The sequence below is a fragment of the Bos taurus genome, chromosome 25 (genome assembly GCF_002263795.3).
Source record: "Bos taurus isolate L1 Dominette 01449 registration number 42190680 breed Hereford chromosome 25, ARS-UCD2.0, whole genome shotgun sequence".
Classification (NCBI taxonomy): domain Eukaryota; kingdom Metazoa; phylum Chordata; class Mammalia; order Artiodactyla; family Bovidae; genus Bos; species Bos taurus.
Window position 1 is genome coordinate 38488494 of NC_037352.1, and position 20427 is coordinate 38508920.

Genomic DNA, 20427 nt, shown 5'->3' on the forward strand with positions numbered 1-20427 from the left:
GATGCCATCCAGCCATCTCATCCTCTGTCATCCCCTTTTCCTCCTGCCCCCAATCCCTCCCAGCATCAGTCTTTTCCAATAAGTCAACTCTTCGCATGAGGTGGCCAAAGTATTGGAGTTTCAGCTTTAGCATCAGTCCTTCCAAAGAACACCCAGGACTGATCTCCTTCAGAATGGACTGGTTGGATCTCCTTGCAGTCCAAGGGACTCTCAAGAGTCTTCTCCAACACCACAGTTCAAAAGCATCAATTCTTCGGCGCTCAGCTTTCTTCACAGTCCAACTCTCACATCCATACATGACTACTGGAAAAATCGTAGTGCAGAAGAATTGATGCTTTTGAACTGTGATGTTGAAGAAGACTCTTGAGAGTCCCTTGGACTGCAAGGAGATCCAACCACTTCATCCTAAAGGAGATCAGTCCTGGGTGCTCATTGGAAGGACTAATGTTGAAGCTGAAACTCCAATACTTTGGCCACCTGATGCGAAGAGCTGACTCACTGGAAAAGACCCTGATGTTGGGAAAGATTGAGGGCAGGAGAAGGTGACAACAGAGGATGAGATGGTTGGATGGCATCATTGACACAATGGACATGGGTTGGGTGGACTCTGGGAGTTGGTGATGGACAGAGAGCCTGGTGTGCTGGGGTCGCAAAGAGTCAGACACTGAGGGACTGAACTGAACTGAACGGTTCAGGACGGTCATCTCTGGAAGAATGTGTGAGATGCTCTTTCCCCTTCCTTCGTGTGCATTTGTATTTACCTTCGATTGTCGTGTACTGCGTCTTAAAATTTGCCCCCTCCCTTCTTTTTCATTCATGTTTTTAAAAATTGCTTGGCTGGGCTAATTTAACTTTTCACCTGTGTTGTTAAATCTCTCCCTCGCTGGTGGCTGCGAGGAGGCCCCTCACCTCCAGGTGGGGCTGAAGGGTGACGCAGAGGAGTTGGGGCTGGGGCGATCCAGGAGGCGGTTAGAGGGGGAGGGGCAGGTGAAGGAGGTGAGGAGAGGCGAGGGTGAGGTGAGGAGGGACTGGCTCCTTGTGAGTGAGGGGGATGTTGTTGGGGCGCGGGCCGGGCCGGGCCCTCACAGGCCCCGCCCACAATGGGCTGAGCCTCCCGAGGGCCTCCTGCTCACCGCGTTGGGCTCTGCGCGCAAGCGCGCGTCCGTTGCGGGCGGGGTGTACCTGTGGTCTCCTGCCTGTCCCCGTGTGGTCGCGCGTTGAGGTCGGCTGCCTGGTGAGCGTGGGCGGCCGGAGGCCGCGAGAAGGGGCGCGGGGCGGGGACACAGGCACTGCCGCCTGGGATGCGTCCCTGACTCGGGAGACCCCCTGAGGGCCGCGTTCGGGGAAGATGCCGCGCCGGCTGCGGCGTCTCCATTCTCCTAACCGCCGAGGCTGCCCAAGCGCGGCGCAGAGGACAGAGCGACTCACTGCCGGCCCCCGCATCCCAGCGAGGTGAGACGAGCTCTGACGCCCGGCGTGGCCCCTTCGCGGCGCGCGTCCTTTAGGCCCAAATACGGATCCGTGTGCCGTAGACTGGAGGCGGCGGTGGTTTGAATCCCGGGTTTCCCTTGTTCAGTCGCTAAGTCGTATCCGACTCTTTAGGGCCCCACGAACTGCAGCACGCCAGGCGGTTTCCCGTTTTCTTAGATTTGTGGTCTATTGCCTCTCGCTGCGCTATCCGGCGCAGCTGTCCGGGGCCGGGGGCACTCCAGCCGCGGGTGGCCTGCCGTTGTAAAGGCGCGGCCGGAGCCTCCGGTAGCTGTGTGTTCTCAGAGAGGCTGGCCCCGAGATAGCTTCCCGCTGAAGTGAATCAGTCTCCAAGGCTCTGTTGGAATAAGGCATCTCTACCGAGGTCAGGAGGGGGCTCCGCGAACCTCACCGGGAAAAACCCCCTGCCTTCCATGCTCGGATCCGAACCCCATCCGAGCTCCAGGAGAGCAGCGGCAGAAACCCAGAAAAGGAGTGTGTCGCTCAGGGGAAGAGAGAAGGGAGCTGGGGACAGGGACGGAAGGCATGAGAAATGTGGCCGGTGTGGTGGGGGTGCTGGGTGATTCTCCCCTCCCTTCATTCTCCACTACTCCTTTCCAGAAGCTGGTCAGCTTTGTAACCATGTCCGGCATCTGTAGTTGCTTTTCTGTTGTTCCTGTTCTTAGAAAAGTTGTTGCTTTTCTGTTGTTACTACTCTCAATCAAGAGTAGCAGTAGTTTCTGGAGGGTTTGCCAGGATTGTGTATTTTTGTCTCATTTAACAGAAGGGAAAAAAAACTTGAAGGGGGAATTGACCGGTGAAGAACCAGTAAGAGGCACATGGAAGTCCTGGCTTGTGCTTTCCACACGATCACACAGAAACATGTTTCCTTAAAAAAAAAAAAAATCCTTTTGAGTAACAGCAAGTTAGAAGAAACAGTTTTGTTTTGTTTTTAAACAAAACACCTAAATTTAAGGGCCCTATCCCTTAAACTATGAGGATTCTCAGACTCAAGGGGTTAATATCTTGGTAGTAAAACAGTTACACAAAATAGCCTTTAGGTTTTCTCCTCTGCAATATCAGTTTTAATGAAGGCATCATATTTTGAGACACTATCATTTGCTTAATAATTCTGCTTTAGATGTTTCTGTGTTAGTGGGCAGGGTTGTAAGTAGTTAAAGCAGTAAGTTAGCCTTGCTCTCCTTCTCCAGGATCACAGTTACCCAGCTGGCGTGTGGAGCATCACGGAGCTCTCATCATCCTGTTGCCTCTTCCTCCTCTTCCAGGAATGCCCTCCTAGGTTTGGACAGTCTTCCAAGAACAACAGAAAATGAGCAAATGCCAGGTGAAGTGTTTCTCTTCCCTGTTCCCTATTTTGTTTTCCAGTGGATTTCCGGGCGTTTTATTAGTCTGTTCATATATTAAGATGGAAAAGTAGAAACAGATAAAAAGCTACCAGAATGGGGTTCATCCTGTCCTTCCTGCCCCTCACCTCATCCTGGGTGGCATCTAGACTCTACTACCTTTAAGATGTCATCATTTCTTTTTTTTTTAATTTCATTTTTTAATATTTTATTCATGCATTTACTTTTTGGCTGTGTTGGATCTTCACTGCTGCACAGGCTTTCTTTAGTTGCAGCAAGTGGGAGCTACTCTAGTCGAGGTGTGCATTACGGTGGCTTCTCTTGTTTCAGAGCATGGGCCCTAGGGCATGTGGGCTCAATAGTTGCAGCTTCTGGGCTCTAGAGCATAGACTCAATAGTTGTGGTGCATGAGCTCAGCTGCTTCATGGCATGTGGGATCCTTCCAGATCAGGGATCAAACCTGTATCCTCTGCATTGGCAAGTGGACTCTCCACCTGTGAGCACCAGGGAAGCTCCTTGTTGCTGTTTAATGTAAATGTTACAGCTGCGACAGAGATTGCATGCGTTTCTTCACTGGCTCCTCATTGTCTTCAGTGGCCACACCTCCCACCTGTGGAGGCAGAAGATACCCCAGTGCTTTCTTCTCTGCTGGGAAGAAGACAGTAGATTGGTTACATTTAAACATTCAATGAAAGAAAGATAAGTTAAGCTTATCATTATTGTGTGGATTAAGAGAATGTATATATTACTTCAATGCTAAAAAAGAAGGCAAAAGGAGAAGGGGGTGGCAGAGGATGAGATGGTTAGATAGCATCTCCGATTCAATGAACATGAATTTGAGCAAATTCTGGGAGATAGTGGAGGACAGAGGAGCCTGGTGGGCTACAGACCATGGGGTGACTTGATGCACATGAGTTTGAGCGAACTCCGGGAGTTGGTGATGGACAGTGCTGCAATTCATGGGGTCGCAAAGAGTTGGACACGACTGAGCGACTGAACTGAACTGAACTGAATAATACCTTACAGGAAGAGTATTCGTAGATATAATTTGTCTCCTTTAAGCTCCTTGAAGGCCAAACAAAAAGGACTGATTTAACTCAACAGTCTTGGCAAGCTGGGACAATTTCAGACGCATGGTAGGAACTTCAGTTTTTGTTGGAATTAATAAGTTAATACACCATCTGGATTTTCCTATCACAATACCACTTCAATCTATAACCACAAAGCAGCATGCAGATTGGCAGCCTGTATAATATTTATGGTAAATTTAAAACATGTTAAGAATTATTTTGCATATCTTTCATGTCACTCAGTACTGATCTCTTTGGTTTGAATAGAAGTGTGCTGGCCAAGGACCCATGTCATTCAAGGACATGACTGTGGACTTCACCCGGGATGAGTGCTGACAACTGACGGGTATCAGAGGATGCTATACTGGGATGTGATGCTGGAGAGCTACAGCCACTTAGTCTCTGTGGGTGAGATGTCTTCTCTGTGTAATGCCTCACTGTTTTTCTTTCATTAGCTGCCAAAACTTATGAGCCCTTGGTTAAGCTTTATGATATTAGTGTGTTCATCTTATGGGTCAGACATGTTTGCTTGGGCACAGAAAGCTTGCTGTTCTCACCTTCCAAAAGAAAGGTTCAAATGGGCACCTTTCTCACGTGACTCCTGAACCTGCACCTTCCTCATCCTTCAGGGGCTCTGATGTCCAAGAGGCTTGTCAGAAGTCTTACCCCATGTCTCACTCACAGGGTACTGCACTGCCAAACCAGAGGTGATCATCAAGCTGGAGCAAGGAGAAGAGCTGTGGCCATTAGAATTCCCAGGCTGGAGTGGTCCCGGTGAGTTAACCATTATCAGGTGGAAAAAAAGAAGCCAGTGGAAATGTAGACCAGGTAGCTTGGTTCAGAAACTGGGACCTTTGGTCTCTGTGTCAGTAATACTCTTCAGGGGCCTCAGACCTTTGAAAGTAACTGAATGGCAAGCCAGCCTGCCTCAGATAACCCAAACTGTACTTCCATCCCTCTTAAAACACCAGTGCTTTCCTTTCCTGCCTGCCTGTTAAGGAAGGTGACCGTTCTTGTTCCCAGCATCGACCACCTGCCTGCCTCTTCTTAGACCTTTGTTCTTGGTTTCTCCTTTTCTAGTATTCATTTCCCTCCATGGACTATTTTCTTCTCAGTCCTGCCCCTGCCCAGGCATTCGTTTGTTCATTCTGCAAATATTCCTATCCTGTGCCACCCATGCTCTTGGAGCTGAAGATACACTGATAAACCAGCACTTTCCCTGAGCTTCTGGAGCTTACACACTTTTCTCAAGTAGAAATATAAACAAGTCTTTTTACATTATTCTACTTAGTTTTTATTTACTTTCACTAGGATGTAAGCTTCATGGGAACAAGGTCTTTTTTCTTTCATGTCTGTTTCCACTGTCTCATATAGTGTGTTTAGCATTTAATAAAAGTTTGTCAAATAATGAATTCCTACCAGTCATAAGAAAAAGTCCAACAGCCCAAGAGAGAAGTGAACAAGATACATGAAAAGGAGACACAAATGGGAAACAAAAACACAAATGATAAGAATATCTACAACTCTGTTGGTAATCAGAGAGAGAAAAAGTATCACAGTGAAATAGCATTTTCTATCCTCAAATTTGCCAAAAATTATGCCATTGTAATTAAGATGTTTTAGCAAACAGTTCTGATCATTCGATCACTCTGTCTTCTGGGAAGTTTGTTAAGAACTAGGCTTCCTACGTCCCTTCCCTTTAACGCTTCCTCAGTACCCATCTGTTACTCAGTTAAGCTTTTTGCTTTACCCAGTGACTGAAAAATTCCACCTCCTCCATCTCAGCCTTATCCACCCTCTATGCTGCATTTTACCTGAAGTGTTACAGTTCTTTCATTGTCAGTATGGCAGAGACTAACCCTGAAATCTTTTCTTCCAAAATGTAAATCTCACATTCCTTGTTTCCACTTACTTAGGCTCTAACACTTTTCTTCTCCTGTATCTGACGACCACAGAAAGCACATGTAGTACTGATCTCTCCCTAGTTTCTCTTACTTTTTAATTTTCTTTTGAAAACTGTCTTCTATACCTTATATTCTTACCTTCCAGTGACCTCACTCAAAACCAGAACCTTATTCTCTGAGGCCTTATTTCATTCCTAATTCTAAGTATATGTTTTAAAATCTAAAGCATCTGTTTTGTCTTGTTGCTGGCCTTATATAAACCTAGGGCTGCCCTCTATTACTTAAGACTCCTCTTCTTAAATACATCAAGCCATATTCATCCTTTTTTGCTGATGTTGTCCAAACACTTGCGGTTAAGTTCATACATATGTCTTACCCACACCTACACCTGTTTTTGAGGTTTGCCTTTCCAGACCCTGAAGAAAGGGTTTAGGACTGTACGTGGTGTGTAGTTAACGCTTGTGTGTTTTATACTAGTTGATGTTTGAGCTCAAGTTCACACCTGTTCTGAAGTGCTTTGTACTCTCTCCCCTCTTAGAATTTGCATTTTAGTTAGTGGCTGAGCGACAAGGACTCAGACCTCACCATGCACTGTGACACCGGAGAGCATGTGGGGCCTCTTTTTTTTTAACTTTTCCTTCATTTGATGGGTAATACATAACAGATATGCTCATCTCTTAATACTCATAGGTTTGACTGTCTATTCAGAAAGCATTTCCTAAGTACACAGGCCTATGCCACTTACTTGCAGATTCTGATTCATAAGGCATATAGATTGACACCGGGCTATGACAGTTTATCCTCCATGTTTTGAATAAAAATTTCCAGGTAATTCTGGAATGGGGGAGGGATAATTTAGGAGGCTGGGATTAATATACACACATTTACTGTATGTAAAATAGATAACCAACAAGGACCTACTATATAGTACAGGGAACTCTGCTCAATACTCTGTAACAACCTATATGGAGACAGACTCTGAAAAAGAATAGATATGTGTTTATGTATAGCTGAATCACTTTGTTATCTGCCTGAAACTGACGCCACATTGTAAGTCAACTAAACTGCAGTATGAAATAAAAATTTCCAGATAATTCTGATACTATTTGAGATACTACACATCTACTCAGAAGGACTCAAAGGCAAGTAGAGATACAATAAACCCTGCTAGAAGCATAGGATGTAGTTGGGAGAGAAGAACAAAATGATGTGATATATATTGAAATTCAGTGTTATCAAGTATTATTGGATAAAGTTAGTTCTTTCCATAGTGTGTTAATAAAAAAATATAGGCAGTAACTACTTTAGTGTTGGAGAAAATGGAGTTTAAGAGGCATCATTTTTTCAAAGTATGTGAGGAAAGGAGGGGGAGAGAGAGAAGCAGAGGGAGAGGGAAAGGGAGATACATTTCCTGGAGGACTTCTAAATTTTTGTGGAAGCAAAGCTGAAAAGCAGACTACTGAGTGTAAAAACCTGTCAGACTGTGACTTGTGATTGGGAGTGAATATTTTAAAAAATATTTTATCATGTGTTTTTGTAAGGATATGTTGAACAAGTACTATGTCGTATTTTCCCATTGGCTTATAGGTAGTGGGCTCTATCTGAATACATAAATGTTTTATCCCGTACCTAAGATTTCCCCTGCTATGTCTTCTGACATCCATGTATACTCATATTCCTTGTTCTACTTCCTATTCATGGTTTTTGTTGGCGTAATCAACCAGTTATCTGTGTGTTTCCTTCAGCTATAGTTTCTTCTTTTAAGTTCTGATGGTCTTCTTTGTAAAACAGCAAATCTATGTGTGTTCATTATAGTTTTATGCTTCATTTTCCAACGTAGCAGATATTTTCTATTTTTCCTTTTTCTGATCAAAAGAGAAAGTATATGCTCAGGATTTCATCATAGGAGCTTGGGACTAAAAAATTAGAATCACTGATGTAATAAATTATATTTACATAAGAAATGTGTTAGCTTTTTCAAGTACACCTAACTTTTCTTATTTATGACCTTATAGACAAAGGCCACTCAGTCATGTCTGGCTCTTTGCAACCCCACTGACTAGTCTGCCAGGCTCCTCTGTCCATGAGATTCTCCAGGCAAGAATTCCGGAGTGGATTGCTATAACCTTCTCCAGAGGATCTTCCCAACCCAGGGATTGAACCCTGATCTCCTGCACTGCAGACAGATTCTTTACCATTTGAGCTACAGGAAAGTGCTAAATCTCATCCCACCATTGCTGGGTGGACAGAATGATCTCTGTTCGCTTCCAAGGCAAACCATTCAATATCACATGAATCCAAGTCTATGCCCCAACCAATAATGCTGAAGAAGCTGAATTTGAACAGTTCTATGAAGACCTACAAGACCTTTTAGAACTCACACCCAAAAAAGATGTCCTTTTCATTATAGGGGACTGGAATGCAAAAGTAGGAAGTCAAGAGATACCTGGAATAACAGTCAAATTTGTCTTTGGAATACAGAATGAAGCAGGGCAAAGGCTAACAGAGTTTTGTGAAGAGAACGCATTGGTCATAGCAAACACCCTCTTCCAAAAACACAAGAGAAGACTACACATCACCAGATCAGACTGATTATATTCTTTGCAGCCAAAGATGAAGCTCTATACAGTCAGCAAAAACAAGACTGGGAGCTGACTGTGGCTCAGATCATGAACTCCTTATTTCCAAATTCAGACTTAAATTGCAGAAAGTAGGGAAAACCACTAGACCATTCAGGTATGACCTAAATCAAATCCCTTATGATTATACAATGGAAGTGACAAACAGATTCAAGGGATTAGATCTGATAGAGTGCCTGATGAACTATGGATGGAGGTTCGTGACATTGTACAGGAGGCAGGGATCAAGACCATCCCCAAGAAAAAGAAATGCAAAAAGGCAAAATGGTTGTCTGAGGAGGCCTTACAAATAGCTGAGAAAAGAAGAGAAGCAAAAGGCAAAGAAGAAAAAGAAAGATATGCCCTTGCTGCTGCCAAGTCACTTCAGTCGTGTCTGACTCTGTGCGACCCCATGGACTGCAGCCTACCAGGCTTCTCCGTCCATGGGATTCTCCAGGCAAGAATACTGGAGTGGGCTGCCATTTCCTTCTGCAGTGCATGAAAGTGGAAAGTGAAAGTGAAGTCACTCAGTCGTGTCTGACTCTTAGTGACCCCATGGACTGCAGCCCACCAGGCTCCTCCATCCATGGGATTTTCCGGGCAACAGTACTGGCGTGGGGTGCCATTGCCTTCTCCCATACCCTTGCTATATCTTGCTATTCTTTGAATGCAGAGCTCCAAAGAATAGCAAGGAGAGGTAAGAAAGCCTTCCTCAGAGATCAACGCAAAGAAATAAGAGGAAAAAATAGAAAAGACTAGAGGTCTCTTCAAGAAAATTAGAGATATCAAGGGAACATTTCATGCAAAGATGGGCACAATAAAAGACAAATGGTATGGACCTAAAAGAAACAGAAGATGTTAAGAGGTGGCAAGAATATACAGAAGAACTATACAAAAAAGATCTTCATGACCCAGATAACCACAGTGGTGTGATCATTCACCTAGAGTCAGACATCCTGGAATGCAAAGTGGGCCTTAGGAAGCATCACTATGAAAAAGCTAGTGGAGGGGATGGAATTCCATTTGGGCTATCTCAAATCCTAAAATATGATGCTGTGAAAGTGCTACACTCAGTATGCCAGCAAATTTGGAAAGCTCAATAGTGGCCACAGGACTGGAAAAGGTCAGTTTTCATTCCAATCCCAAAGAAAGGCAGTGCCAAAGAATGTTCAAATGATCGCACAACTGCACTCATCTCACACGCTAGCAAAGTAATGCTCAAAATGCTCCAAGCCAGGCGTCAACAATATGTCAACTGTGAACTTCCAGATGTTCAAGCTGGATTTACAAAAGGCAGAGGAACCAGAGATCAAATTGCCAACATTCGCTGGATTATCGAAAGAGCAAGCAAGTTCCAGAAAAACATCTGCTTTATTGACTACAACAAAGCCTTTGACTGTGTGGATCACAACAAACTGTGGAAAATTCTTAAAGAGATGGGAATACTAGAGCTCCTGACCTGCCTCCTCAGAAATCTGTATGCAGGTCAAGAAGCAACAGTTAGAATTGGACAAGGAACAACAGACTGGTTTGAAATCGGGAAAGGAGTACGTCAAGGTTGTATATTGTCACCCTGCTTATTTAACTTCCATGCAGAGCACATCGTGTGAAATGCTGGGCTGGATGAAGCACAAGCTGGAATCAAGATTGCTAGGAGAAATATCAATAACTTCAGATATGCAGATGACACCACAGCAAAGAAGAACTAAAGAGCCTCTTGATGAAAGTGAAAGAGGAGAGTGAAAAAGTTGGCTTAAAACTCAACATTTGGAAAACTAAGATCATGGCATCCAGTCCCATCACTTCGTGGCAAATAGATGGGGAAACAATGGAAATAGTGTGAGACTTTAATTTGGGGGGCTTGGAAATCACTGCAGATGGTGACTGCAGCCACGAACTTAAAAGACACTTGCTCCTTGGAAGAAAAGCTATGACCAATCTAGACAGCATATTAAATTAAAGCAGAGATATTTCTTTGCTGACAAAGGTCCATCTAGTCAAAGCTATGGTTTTTTTAGTAGTCATATATGGATAGGAGAGTTGGATTATAAAATAAGCTGAATGCCAAACAATTGATGCTTTTGAACTGTGGTGTTGGAGAATACTCTTGAGAGCCCCTTGGACTGCAAGGGGATCCAACCAGTCACTCCTAAAGATCAGTCCTGAATATTCACTGGAAGGACTGATGCTGAGGCTGAAGCTTCAATACTTTGGTCACCTGATGCAAAGAGCTGACTCACTGGAAAAGACCCTGATGCTGGGAAAGATTGAGGGCAGGAGGAGAAGGGAACGAAGAGCATGAGATGGTTGGATGGCATCACTGGCTCTATGGACATGAGTTTGAGTAAGCTCCAGGAGTTGGTGATGGACAGGGAAGCCTGGCATGATAAAAATGTTTCAGATAAGAACTCTGATGAAATTAACATACGTGGGAAGTTGCTTCTTGGTAATAATCAAGAGGATACTCATCCTGGGAAGCATCCAACAACCATAACCAAGATGGGAGACCCTTGAGTCATAATGAGGACCCTTGTGGGCAACAGAAGATTTGGCCTTGGGACCACCTGTGGAAGGTCATGAGTGCAGAGTAGCCACCTCCAGTGAGGCAGCCACCATCCCACCACAGAAGACTCAAACAGAAGAGAGTACCCAGGATTATGAGGAACAGGGAGGGGCAAGATACCAGTGACAAGTCAGCTCTCCAAATCCAGCAGGAAATGCACAAAGGAGAATCACTCTGAAGTTAATGAGTATGACACATCAACCCTCTTTCAACATCAGGAAATTAATGTAGAGAAAACCCACAAATCTCATGGAAATGAGAATAATTTCAGCAAGAAGTCCCATCTTACTTAACCTCATAAAACTCACGAGAAAAAATATTTGAATGTAGTCACATCAAGAAATCTTTTTACCAGGAGTCCCACCTCACTGAACATCAGAAAACACACAAGAGGAGCCATGTGACAATAATAAATGTGGGAAAACCTTCCAGAAAGCACAAGACACCATCCAGCAAAGAACTGATGCAGGAAAGAAAACCTGTGAATGTGACAAAGCCCCTGGGAAGTCAGCCATTACCAACCAGCAAAAGAAGCTTCAGCCATTACCGACCATCAAAAGAAGCTTCATGTGTGTGATGAGTGCAAGAAATCCTTCCCTCAGATCTCAGCCCTAAAGCTGAGCCAGAGTACTCACACGTAAGAGAAGCCCTACCAGTGTAAGGATTATGGGAAATCTTACACAAAATCAAACTTCAACCATCACCAGAGAATTCCCACAGGGGAGGAAAACAGGAGTGTAAGGACTGTGGGAAATCTTTCTGTGTGAAATCAAATCTAACTAAACATCAGAAGATGCATACAGGGGAGAAACCTTTCAAATGCAATGACATGGGAAAACTTACTCAGGTCACAATTTGCTGATCACCAGAGAACACACACAGGGGAGAAGCCCTGCAAATGTGATGAATGTGGAAAATCCTTCTATTCTGTGTAAATCAGCATTGCACCTCCACCAGGGTAAAAATACAGAGAAGAAACCCTATAAGAGTACTAAATATGGGACATCCTTCTGCTCTAAGTCAGCCCTAAATTATTCATCAAGTCTCTCATACAGCAAAGTAACCCTATGACTAATGAGTGTGGGAAAACCTTCTGTGTGAAGTCTAATTTCACTAAACATCATAAAATTCACTCAGGGTTGAAACCATATGAATGTAATGAGTGTGGCAAATCCTTCTCTATGAATTTGACTCTCTGTCCATCAAAGAACTCATACCAGGGAGAGACCCCATGGGTGCAGTGAATGTGAGAACTCCTTCTACAAAAAGTCAGACCTCACAAAACATCAGAAAACACACGGGAGAAACCACACAAATATAATGAATGTGGGAAAGCCTTCTATATGAAATCAGCCCTCATTATACACCAGTAGACTCACAGTGTAGAGAAATCCTTTAAATGCAGTGAATGCGAGAAGTCATTCTATGTGAAGTTGCTTCTTAATAGTCATCAGAGAAATCACACAGGAAAGAAATGCCATGTGTGTAAAGTATGTGGGAAAGCCTTCTCTATGAAGTCAAGCCTAACTGGTTTATCAGAGGACACACTCAGAAGAGAAATACTTCAAATGTAATGAATGTGAGAAGTCAACCCTCAGCACCAGAGAATACACATGGCAGAAACCTTAAAAATGTAAAGAATGTAGTAAAACTTTCTTTCAGAAGTCACACCACACTTCACATCAGTGAATACACACAGGGAGAAACCTTATCAATGTGAAGAATGTGGGAATAATTTCATCCAGAAATCACATCTCATTGAACATCAGAGCACACACACTGGAGAGAAACTCCATGGGTGTAGTAAATGTGTAAAATCTTTCTGTTTTAAGTCAGCCCTAACCATGCATCAGAGGACTCACACAGAAGAGAAGGCTTATAAATGTAGTGAATGTGAGAAACCTTTCTGAAATCATACCTCACTGTGCATCAGATAACTCACACAGGCAAGAACCCCTTCAAATGTAATGAAATGTGGGAAAAGGTTTTATGTGAAGTCAAACCTCATTAATCATCAGAGAATCCACACAGGGGAGAAGCCCTGTGAATATAAGAGATGCAAGAAGTCCTTCTGTATGAAGTCAACCCTCACAGTACACCAGGAAACACCACAGGGGAGAAGCCTTATGAATATAATAATATGGGAAATCCTTCTACAAGAAGTCAACTCTAAATATGAAGTGATTCACACACAAGAAGTATCCTGAATGGCAGCAGATGTGAAAAATATTCCTGTGTAGAGTCGTATGTGTCATACCTTTGAGATTTCATGGGAGAAAACTTGAGCTCATGTACATCAGAGAGCTCATTAGGAGAGAGGGTCTCCAAGAATGTTATTTGTGGAGATGGGGTGGAAGCAAGGTTTCTTTGATTTTACCTTTTTATGAATTTTTAAACTTTGAACAAATGAGTGGTTTACATATTCAAAAGTAAAAAGATTCTAAAATTGAAATCAACTTAGTATCAAATTGGCAACTTGACCACACAAAAGAAGTGATTCTTTGAAGAAACTCTGCACTCTATGTTATGATTATACATCCTTAATGGAACATGTTTGAGAACAAAAATGACAGCCAAAAATTATAAAATCACTCATCAGTTTTCTTCCTGATAATATTGCTGTTTATTTGAATCTATTTTGTGTACATTGTAGGAGAAAGCTAAAAGAAATTATAAAAGTTACTAGGAATCAAAACTTCCAGTTTAAGAGATAAGACAACCATAGAAATCAAAGAATTCATGTGACCTCCCTATGATGATAAATATGAATCAAAAAATATTATTCATTTAAAAAATTACTTATTTCATAGCTTTGTCCACTGAGTAACACCTCCCAGAGTGGTGAGCAAAGTCAGTTCCCAACATTGGCCCCTACGAAGAACCAGGACTCCTTGGAGAAAGAGCTGAGTCTAGGTCACACCCAGTGTGTACAAGGTGAGCCTGGGCCTCCTTGGTCAAAAACGAAGGAAGCACTAATCAATGGGAATGTGTCAGAGGTCAAATGTGAGTCAAACATGAGGCAATGTGACGGCACTCCCCTAGTTTTGCAGGCTGGCTCTGTGTTGGGTATGTCTTTAGTGCTTGACCAGGCTGGTTCCACTCTGCCTTAGTCTTCACTTCCAGCTTACAGAGTTGCTAGGTGAGTGCATAGGGACTTTCCACATCTTTTCTGAGTCATGTCCCACCCTGCACACATACAGTGTGCACATGGAAGCTTTTAAAAGCTCTTATCCCCACACACGTCAGCTTCCCAACCTCTTCCTTCCCCGGCTTCTCAGTATGTCTGCTGCTCACCTTGACTGTTATCCTGCCCCAGGTTGCTGCACCCAGTACTTGTGCCTTTAAATGCCTTTGGCACCAGCCCTCTGGGAAGACTGCTCTGAGCCCAGGAGACAACAAAGGTAAGCCCTGCTCCCTTCTTACAGACAGTGGCCAATAGGTGAGATGCACAGCCCAGTCCTATGGGAATGAAGTCTGATTCTTGCCTGCCCCAGAAGCCTGTACCTGGAGCACCAGTTGTCACCCACTGGCTGCTGACCTGAGGTGTGGGGGGATGTTGGCTGAGCAGCTCTGCCAGAAAAGGCACAGGTATCATTTAGGCAACTGAGCCATAAAATTCTGGCTAAAACTGAACAGAATAAAACATTATTGAGGATTTTAAGTGTGGGTCTTTAATTTTCCTGTGTGTATGTCTTCAGTATTTCTGGAGAAGTCCTGGGCACAATGTTAACTGTACTACTCAGCTCAAAACATATCAGTGTTGGTTTCTGTGTAGACCCCATTCTTTCTTCATGCCAAACCCCAGTTCCATCCCTTCCCTCACAGGCACTCACTGATAAAGGTAGGACCTTTAGCACTCACCATTGTAACTTCTGTAAGGGTTTGTGTGTAACTTTAACTGATATAAGCATTGTTTACTTGTATGACATCTCATTCCATCCATTTTTTCCATTCATATCTAAAACTGCTAATTGGATGTGCTACATGCAAGTACAACACACACTCTGACTGCTAGACACCACCCCAATGCATGATCCACCTTTTACCCACCTCTTCTAGTGATGGTCACCTAGGATACCTCAAAATCTTGCTGTGGTGAAACTCCCTGTATACACATTCTCTTGTGTATAGAACTTCTCAGGGGTTTATAAACACAGGGACTACTGCACGATACAGCATTAAATTTAAAAGGTATGTCCAGGTCAGTATCATTTTACACACTTCTGCAGGATACAAACATTACCAGTCACCAGGATAGAAACATTACCAGTCACTGCAGTGGAATAAAGAAGAGAGGGTCACTCCATGGCCTCGGAATATTGCCCTGGTGTTAACAATGGTCTTCATTTTGACCTGTTTGAGAGGCCAACCAATGAACCACCATTTCACTAACACTAGGATGACGGGGGGTGGGGGTGGGTGGGTGAGAACCTTGGAGAATCTCTCACCTGTAGGTGCTGGGAGGGGTCAACCCCTGGCTTAGCCCCTGGAAATCCACTGGGAGTTCCTAATCTGCTCACGCTCCACAGGATGAAGTCACTGTGCATATAAAGAGCAAGCATTTGTGCTCTGCCACAATTCCACATTCACTCCTTGCTGCTGGATGGGTGAGTGGGCCATCTCCCATGGTGCCTTCTTTTGTGAATGCAGGTCTTGCCAGGAATAGTTAAAAACTTTTCAAATATTGCATTTCATCCATCAAATATAAGACAAACCATTACTTTAAGTACCTCTAAGGAAGAAAAAACACCAGTTAAATTAGACTGTGTTACACTATTTCAGAGATGTAATAGTATGAAAACACTGGTGTCTCTGAAACAATAGAGAAATTCTACAACCGTATTACTGAAGAGGCAGTTGAGGGCCACATACACATGTATAGGGCCCTTTGGTATCAGGCACTTCGTAACAGAAAAAGAACATGGTAAATCATTTATAACCTTTCCAAATATTTTACTTAAAATGCATACCGAATACTTAAGCTACTTCCCATTAGTGTGGGAAACCTTCAACAAGTATACTATGAATATATAGTTCCTACATAAAACTATACACTGTACCAGAATCTTAGTACCTGTTATACAGCAGACTCAAGATCATCTAGACAAATCTGATGGAAAAGTGATGAGCAAGAAAAACAGGAGCCATGAGTGACAGAAACACGTGAGAAACAGCATCTCATCTCTGCAGAAAGGGGTGGATGACTCAAATGATACAGGCTATCAGGCTAATCACTGGAAAAGAAACAGAAGTGAGTCCTTACCTTACGCCATATATCATCAACAACACGGTAGCAATGACCCATGAATAACAAATTAACCTAAACAAAATTTATGTCATGCATTATGGAAAGAAAGATATACCTAACATCATATCAGGCTCCAAAAGTTCTTAGGTCAGTAATGTAAAAATAGAGGAAAACATACACATTGAATTGTTTCAAGTTTTCTAATACTCAAATATTTGAGTAATATTTACACCAAAATTTACAGAAAATAAGATCATCTCTGTATCAACACCTCAAAAAAAGTGATTTGCCTAAAGCCCACTTCTCAATTGCTCTATATCTTTAGTTATCACTAGAAGCAACCTAAATCAATCTACAATTCAGTTTTTCACAAAAGAAACAGTCCAGAGATAGAGTGGCTACACGGCTGGCTGGTTCAGTAGCTCAAGAGCATCATCCAGGTTCCAGGTTCTTCCAGTCTTTCTGCTCTGCCATGCACAAATTATAACCATCGTTGAAAGACACAGCCAGATAAGGAAACGTTGAACAGGATCCCACTTCACCTGGCATGATTCCTTGAAGCTCTGAAGAAACCTTTTCCAGAAATAACCTGCTCAAGATATTTTCTTTACCTGTCTAGCATGGGGTCCTCCGAATAATCTAAACCAATTACTGGCTATGAGAAAGGGATTATCGTTATTGGTTGAAACTAATCAGGATTTATCCCCTGTTCCATCAAGAGGAATGGATACCCAGACTTGGGCAGCCAAAAACAAGGAATGAGTGACTAGGTTGGTCACTCAGCAACACTAGCTACAACCCATACGAACCTGCTCTCTCAATCCATTCAGGAAGGAACAAACCATGGTGCTTAAAAACACCATCGTATCAAATAAAAATACAGTTAATTTCTGGGTTACATAGTACATGTGCTCTACACACTTACAAAGGCATCTAAATAAAAAACAGTAAGTGAAAAAAACAGATTAAAATGAGACTATTTTAAGTACATTTTTTAAACCGTACTGATTGCAATGAGTCCTACAGCTGTCCCTTACTACAGAGACTTGTGGCATTAACCATTTTAAATAATCTATGCAATTTTCTACTTTATGCACAGATTTTTATCTCTTGCTGATTCAGATACAGTTAAAACACTATTAAAAACATTGGTTTCCTTATGGAAGACTTAATTCATTAACAACAATAAAATCCATTTATAAATGCTAGGGAAGAGCACAAAGAGAAGTATACTTCATATCTTTCAAATATTAGTTCATTATCTATACATATTTAGATGCTAGCATAGTGGTGCTACTTAAAATACCTTAGAAATTACTCTAATAAGGATACAATGCCTTTTCAAACATGATTCAAGCCGAACATACAACTCCTGTAATGCAGCATCCTAAAAAGCAAACAGAAACACCCAAACACCCTCAAGATCCACTCAGTGTGAGCTTAATGTTGCCATGCTGCCATCTTAATTAGCTACCCAGCGATTTTACAGCTTCTATGTACATAAGGAGCATGTTTATTCAAAACAGCCATCCTCTGTGGTTTCTTTTTTTTTTTTTTTTACAAAAGCTTGACATTTTATCAGAAACATAAATTTTAGTTTCATAATTTCCAACAGAATGTTTTCCACGTTCCTTGAAAGATATCCCCTTGGTCTGAATTCCCTGATATGTAAAAGTTTGAATTCATAGTGAAACTATGTTCAATTTAAATACTGATAGATTTTTACTCCTGTCAGCATGTCATGTGGCCTAGTTACAGCTGAGGTTTCCAACCTGCAAACTTTCAGGTTCCAAGTCTGACAAATACAGGTTTGTTCACACCCACCTGTATGAACTCTCCAACTCAGGATGGTAGGAGTTCCTTATTCATTGTATGGAGAGGGTTCTGCGACGTTATAAGAGATCTGACTTCAGAGAAGCCTTCCCACATCAAGTACATTCATGTTCCCTCTCCTGTGAATTCTCTGATGGCTGTTGAAGGCTGATTTGTGGTAGAATTTTTTCCCACATTCGGTACATTCATATGGCTTCTCTCCTGAGTGAGTTCTGTAATGTACAGTGAGGTATGACATCCGAGAGAAGGCTTTTCCACATTCGTTACATTCAAAAGGTTTCTCTCCTGAATGAATTCGATGATGTATAGTGAGATACGACATCTGAGAGAAGAATTTGCCACACTCGTAACACTCATAGGCTTTCTCTCCTGTGTGTGTCCTCTGGTGTCTGTTGAGGGCTGAATTCTGGCAGAAGGTTTTCCCACATTCGTTACATTCGTAGGGCTTCTCTCCTGAATGAATTCTGTGATGTATTGTGAGGTATGACATTTGCGAGAAGAACTTCCCACATATGTAACATTCATAGGGCTTCTCTCCTTTATGTATCCTCCGGTGTCTACAAAGGGCGGAATTCTGGTAGAAGGTCTTCCCACATTCGTTACATTCGTAGGGCTTCACTCCTGAGTGAGTTCTGTGATGTATGGTGAGGTACGACAACTGGGAGAATAACTTTCCACACTCATTGCATTCATAGGGCTTCTCTCCTGTGTGGACTCTCTGGTGTCTCATGAGGGCTGAGTTAAGGTAGAAGGTTTTCCCACACTCATTACATTCATAGGGCTTCTCTCCTGAATGAGTTCTGTAATGCACAGTGAGATATGACAGCCGAGAGAAGAACTTCCCACACTCGTTGCACTCATAGGGCTTCTCTCCCGTGTGTGTCCTCTGGTGTGTGGTGAGGGTAGACTTGCGGCAGAAGCACTTCCCACACTCGTTGCACTTGTAGAGTTTCACGCCTGTGTGAATTTTCTGGTGGTCATTAAGGGCTGACTTCTGGGAGAAGGTTTTTCCACAGTCATGACAAACGTAGGGTCTCTCTCCTGAATGTGTTCTCTGGTGCTGTGTGAGGTGTGTCTTCTGGCAAAAGGCTTTTCCACAGTAGCTACATTCATAGGGCTTCTCTCCTGAGTGAGTTCTCTGGTGTTGAATGAGGTGTAACTTCTGGTAGAAGGTTTTCCCGCATTCAGTACATTCATAGGGCTTCTCCCCTGTGTGTGTTCGCTGATGGACAGTGAGGGTGCCCTTCTGGCAGAAGGATTTCCCACACTGATTACATTCGTAAGGTTTCTCTCCTGTGTGAGTCCTCTGGTGGATAATAAACTTGGACTTTTTACAGAAGGATTTCCCACATGCGTTGCACTCATAGGGTTTCATTTCCAAATGAGTTGTTGGGTGCACACTGAGGTTTGACATTTGGAGAAAGGCTATTTCAGATTCGTTCCACTTGTAGGGTTTCTCCTCTATATGGTTAACAAACACTGTATCCTTCTGAAAGGCTTTCTGGCATTCGATATATTCAAAGGGTTTCTCCAAAATGTGAATGTTCTGATAAATACTTTCTTCATTTAGAGCATAAGCCTCCCTGTTTTGGTTAAATTCATAAGGTTTATCTCCGAGATGAATTTTTTCAAGCTTCACATGGAGAAGTGATCTCCCACAAGCACTACATTCATCAGGTTTCATTCTTGCATAGCTGCCATCACTACTAATATATTCTGAAATAGACTTTAAACTCTTTTCACATGAATCACACTGATAGGATATTTTTCTTGAAGAAACAGGGCTTGTTTCCACATTACAAGTCTTACCAAGACCATTACCTCTCCCTTCAGGCAGGGTTTTGTTGTTAATGGATTCAGTTTGCCTTGAATGTTTGTCTTCATTTTCCTGGCTTCCCTCCATCAGATCATGAACTTTCCAGACTTCTTCTAAAAAGAGGCAAGATTAACCAATTTTTATGCAACTTCCTAGGTAAGAAATGACATGTGACTTGTACACAAGCATTTCATTGTGGCACAGGTGCTAGCTTCTTGGACAGGTGAAAACCATTCCAAGTGTATTTCTCCCCCTTATTATTTTGGTTTGGAATGAACTTGCACATGCACACACACAAGCTCCATGATCTCCAGTGGTGAAGAAAGCTGATAAAAACAAGCGGTAAAGAATCCACCTGCAGTGCAGGAGATACAGGTCTGATCCCTGGGTCAGGAAGATGCCCTGGAGGAGGAAATGGCAACCCACTCCAGTACACTTACCTGGGAAATGCCATGGACAGAGGAGCCTGGCAGGCTACAGTCCATGGGGTTGCAAAGAGTCAGACATGACTGAGTACATGCACACATTAATATTTCAAAATTTT

General features: G+C 42.8%; 1 protein-coding gene and 1 long non-coding RNA gene across 10 annotated transcripts in view; one reads left to right on the top strand and one right to left on the bottom strand.

Annotated features, from left to right (window-relative positions):
* ZNF12 (zinc finger protein 12) overlaps positions 1-20427 on the bottom strand; it is a 35827-nt gene that overhangs the window by 7955 nt on the left and 7445 nt on the right. For 2 of the 9 annotated variants that reach the window (XM_059881249.1, XM_059881255.1), the window contains 2 exons: positions 15435-19996; positions 1183-3476 (listed from right to left, as the gene is read on the bottom strand). In XM_059881249.1, the coding sequence (XP_059737232.1) occupies positions 18144-19996 (1853 nt within the window). In that variant the 3' untranslated portion in view covers positions 1183-3476; positions 15435-18143. Of the gene's footprint in view, positions 1-1133; positions 3480-15434; positions 19997-20427 lie in introns of those variants that run through there. The other 7 variants (NM_001110071.3, NM_001372135.1, XM_059881254.1 and 4 more) reach the window with 6 other exon arrangements.
* Positions 3478-14391, top strand: LOC100140207 (uncharacterized). Its single transcript, XR_003032636.2, has 3 exons — positions 3478-4309; positions 4586-4675; positions 14303-14391. It is a non-coding gene; the product is annotated as an uncharacterized lncRNA (long non-coding RNA).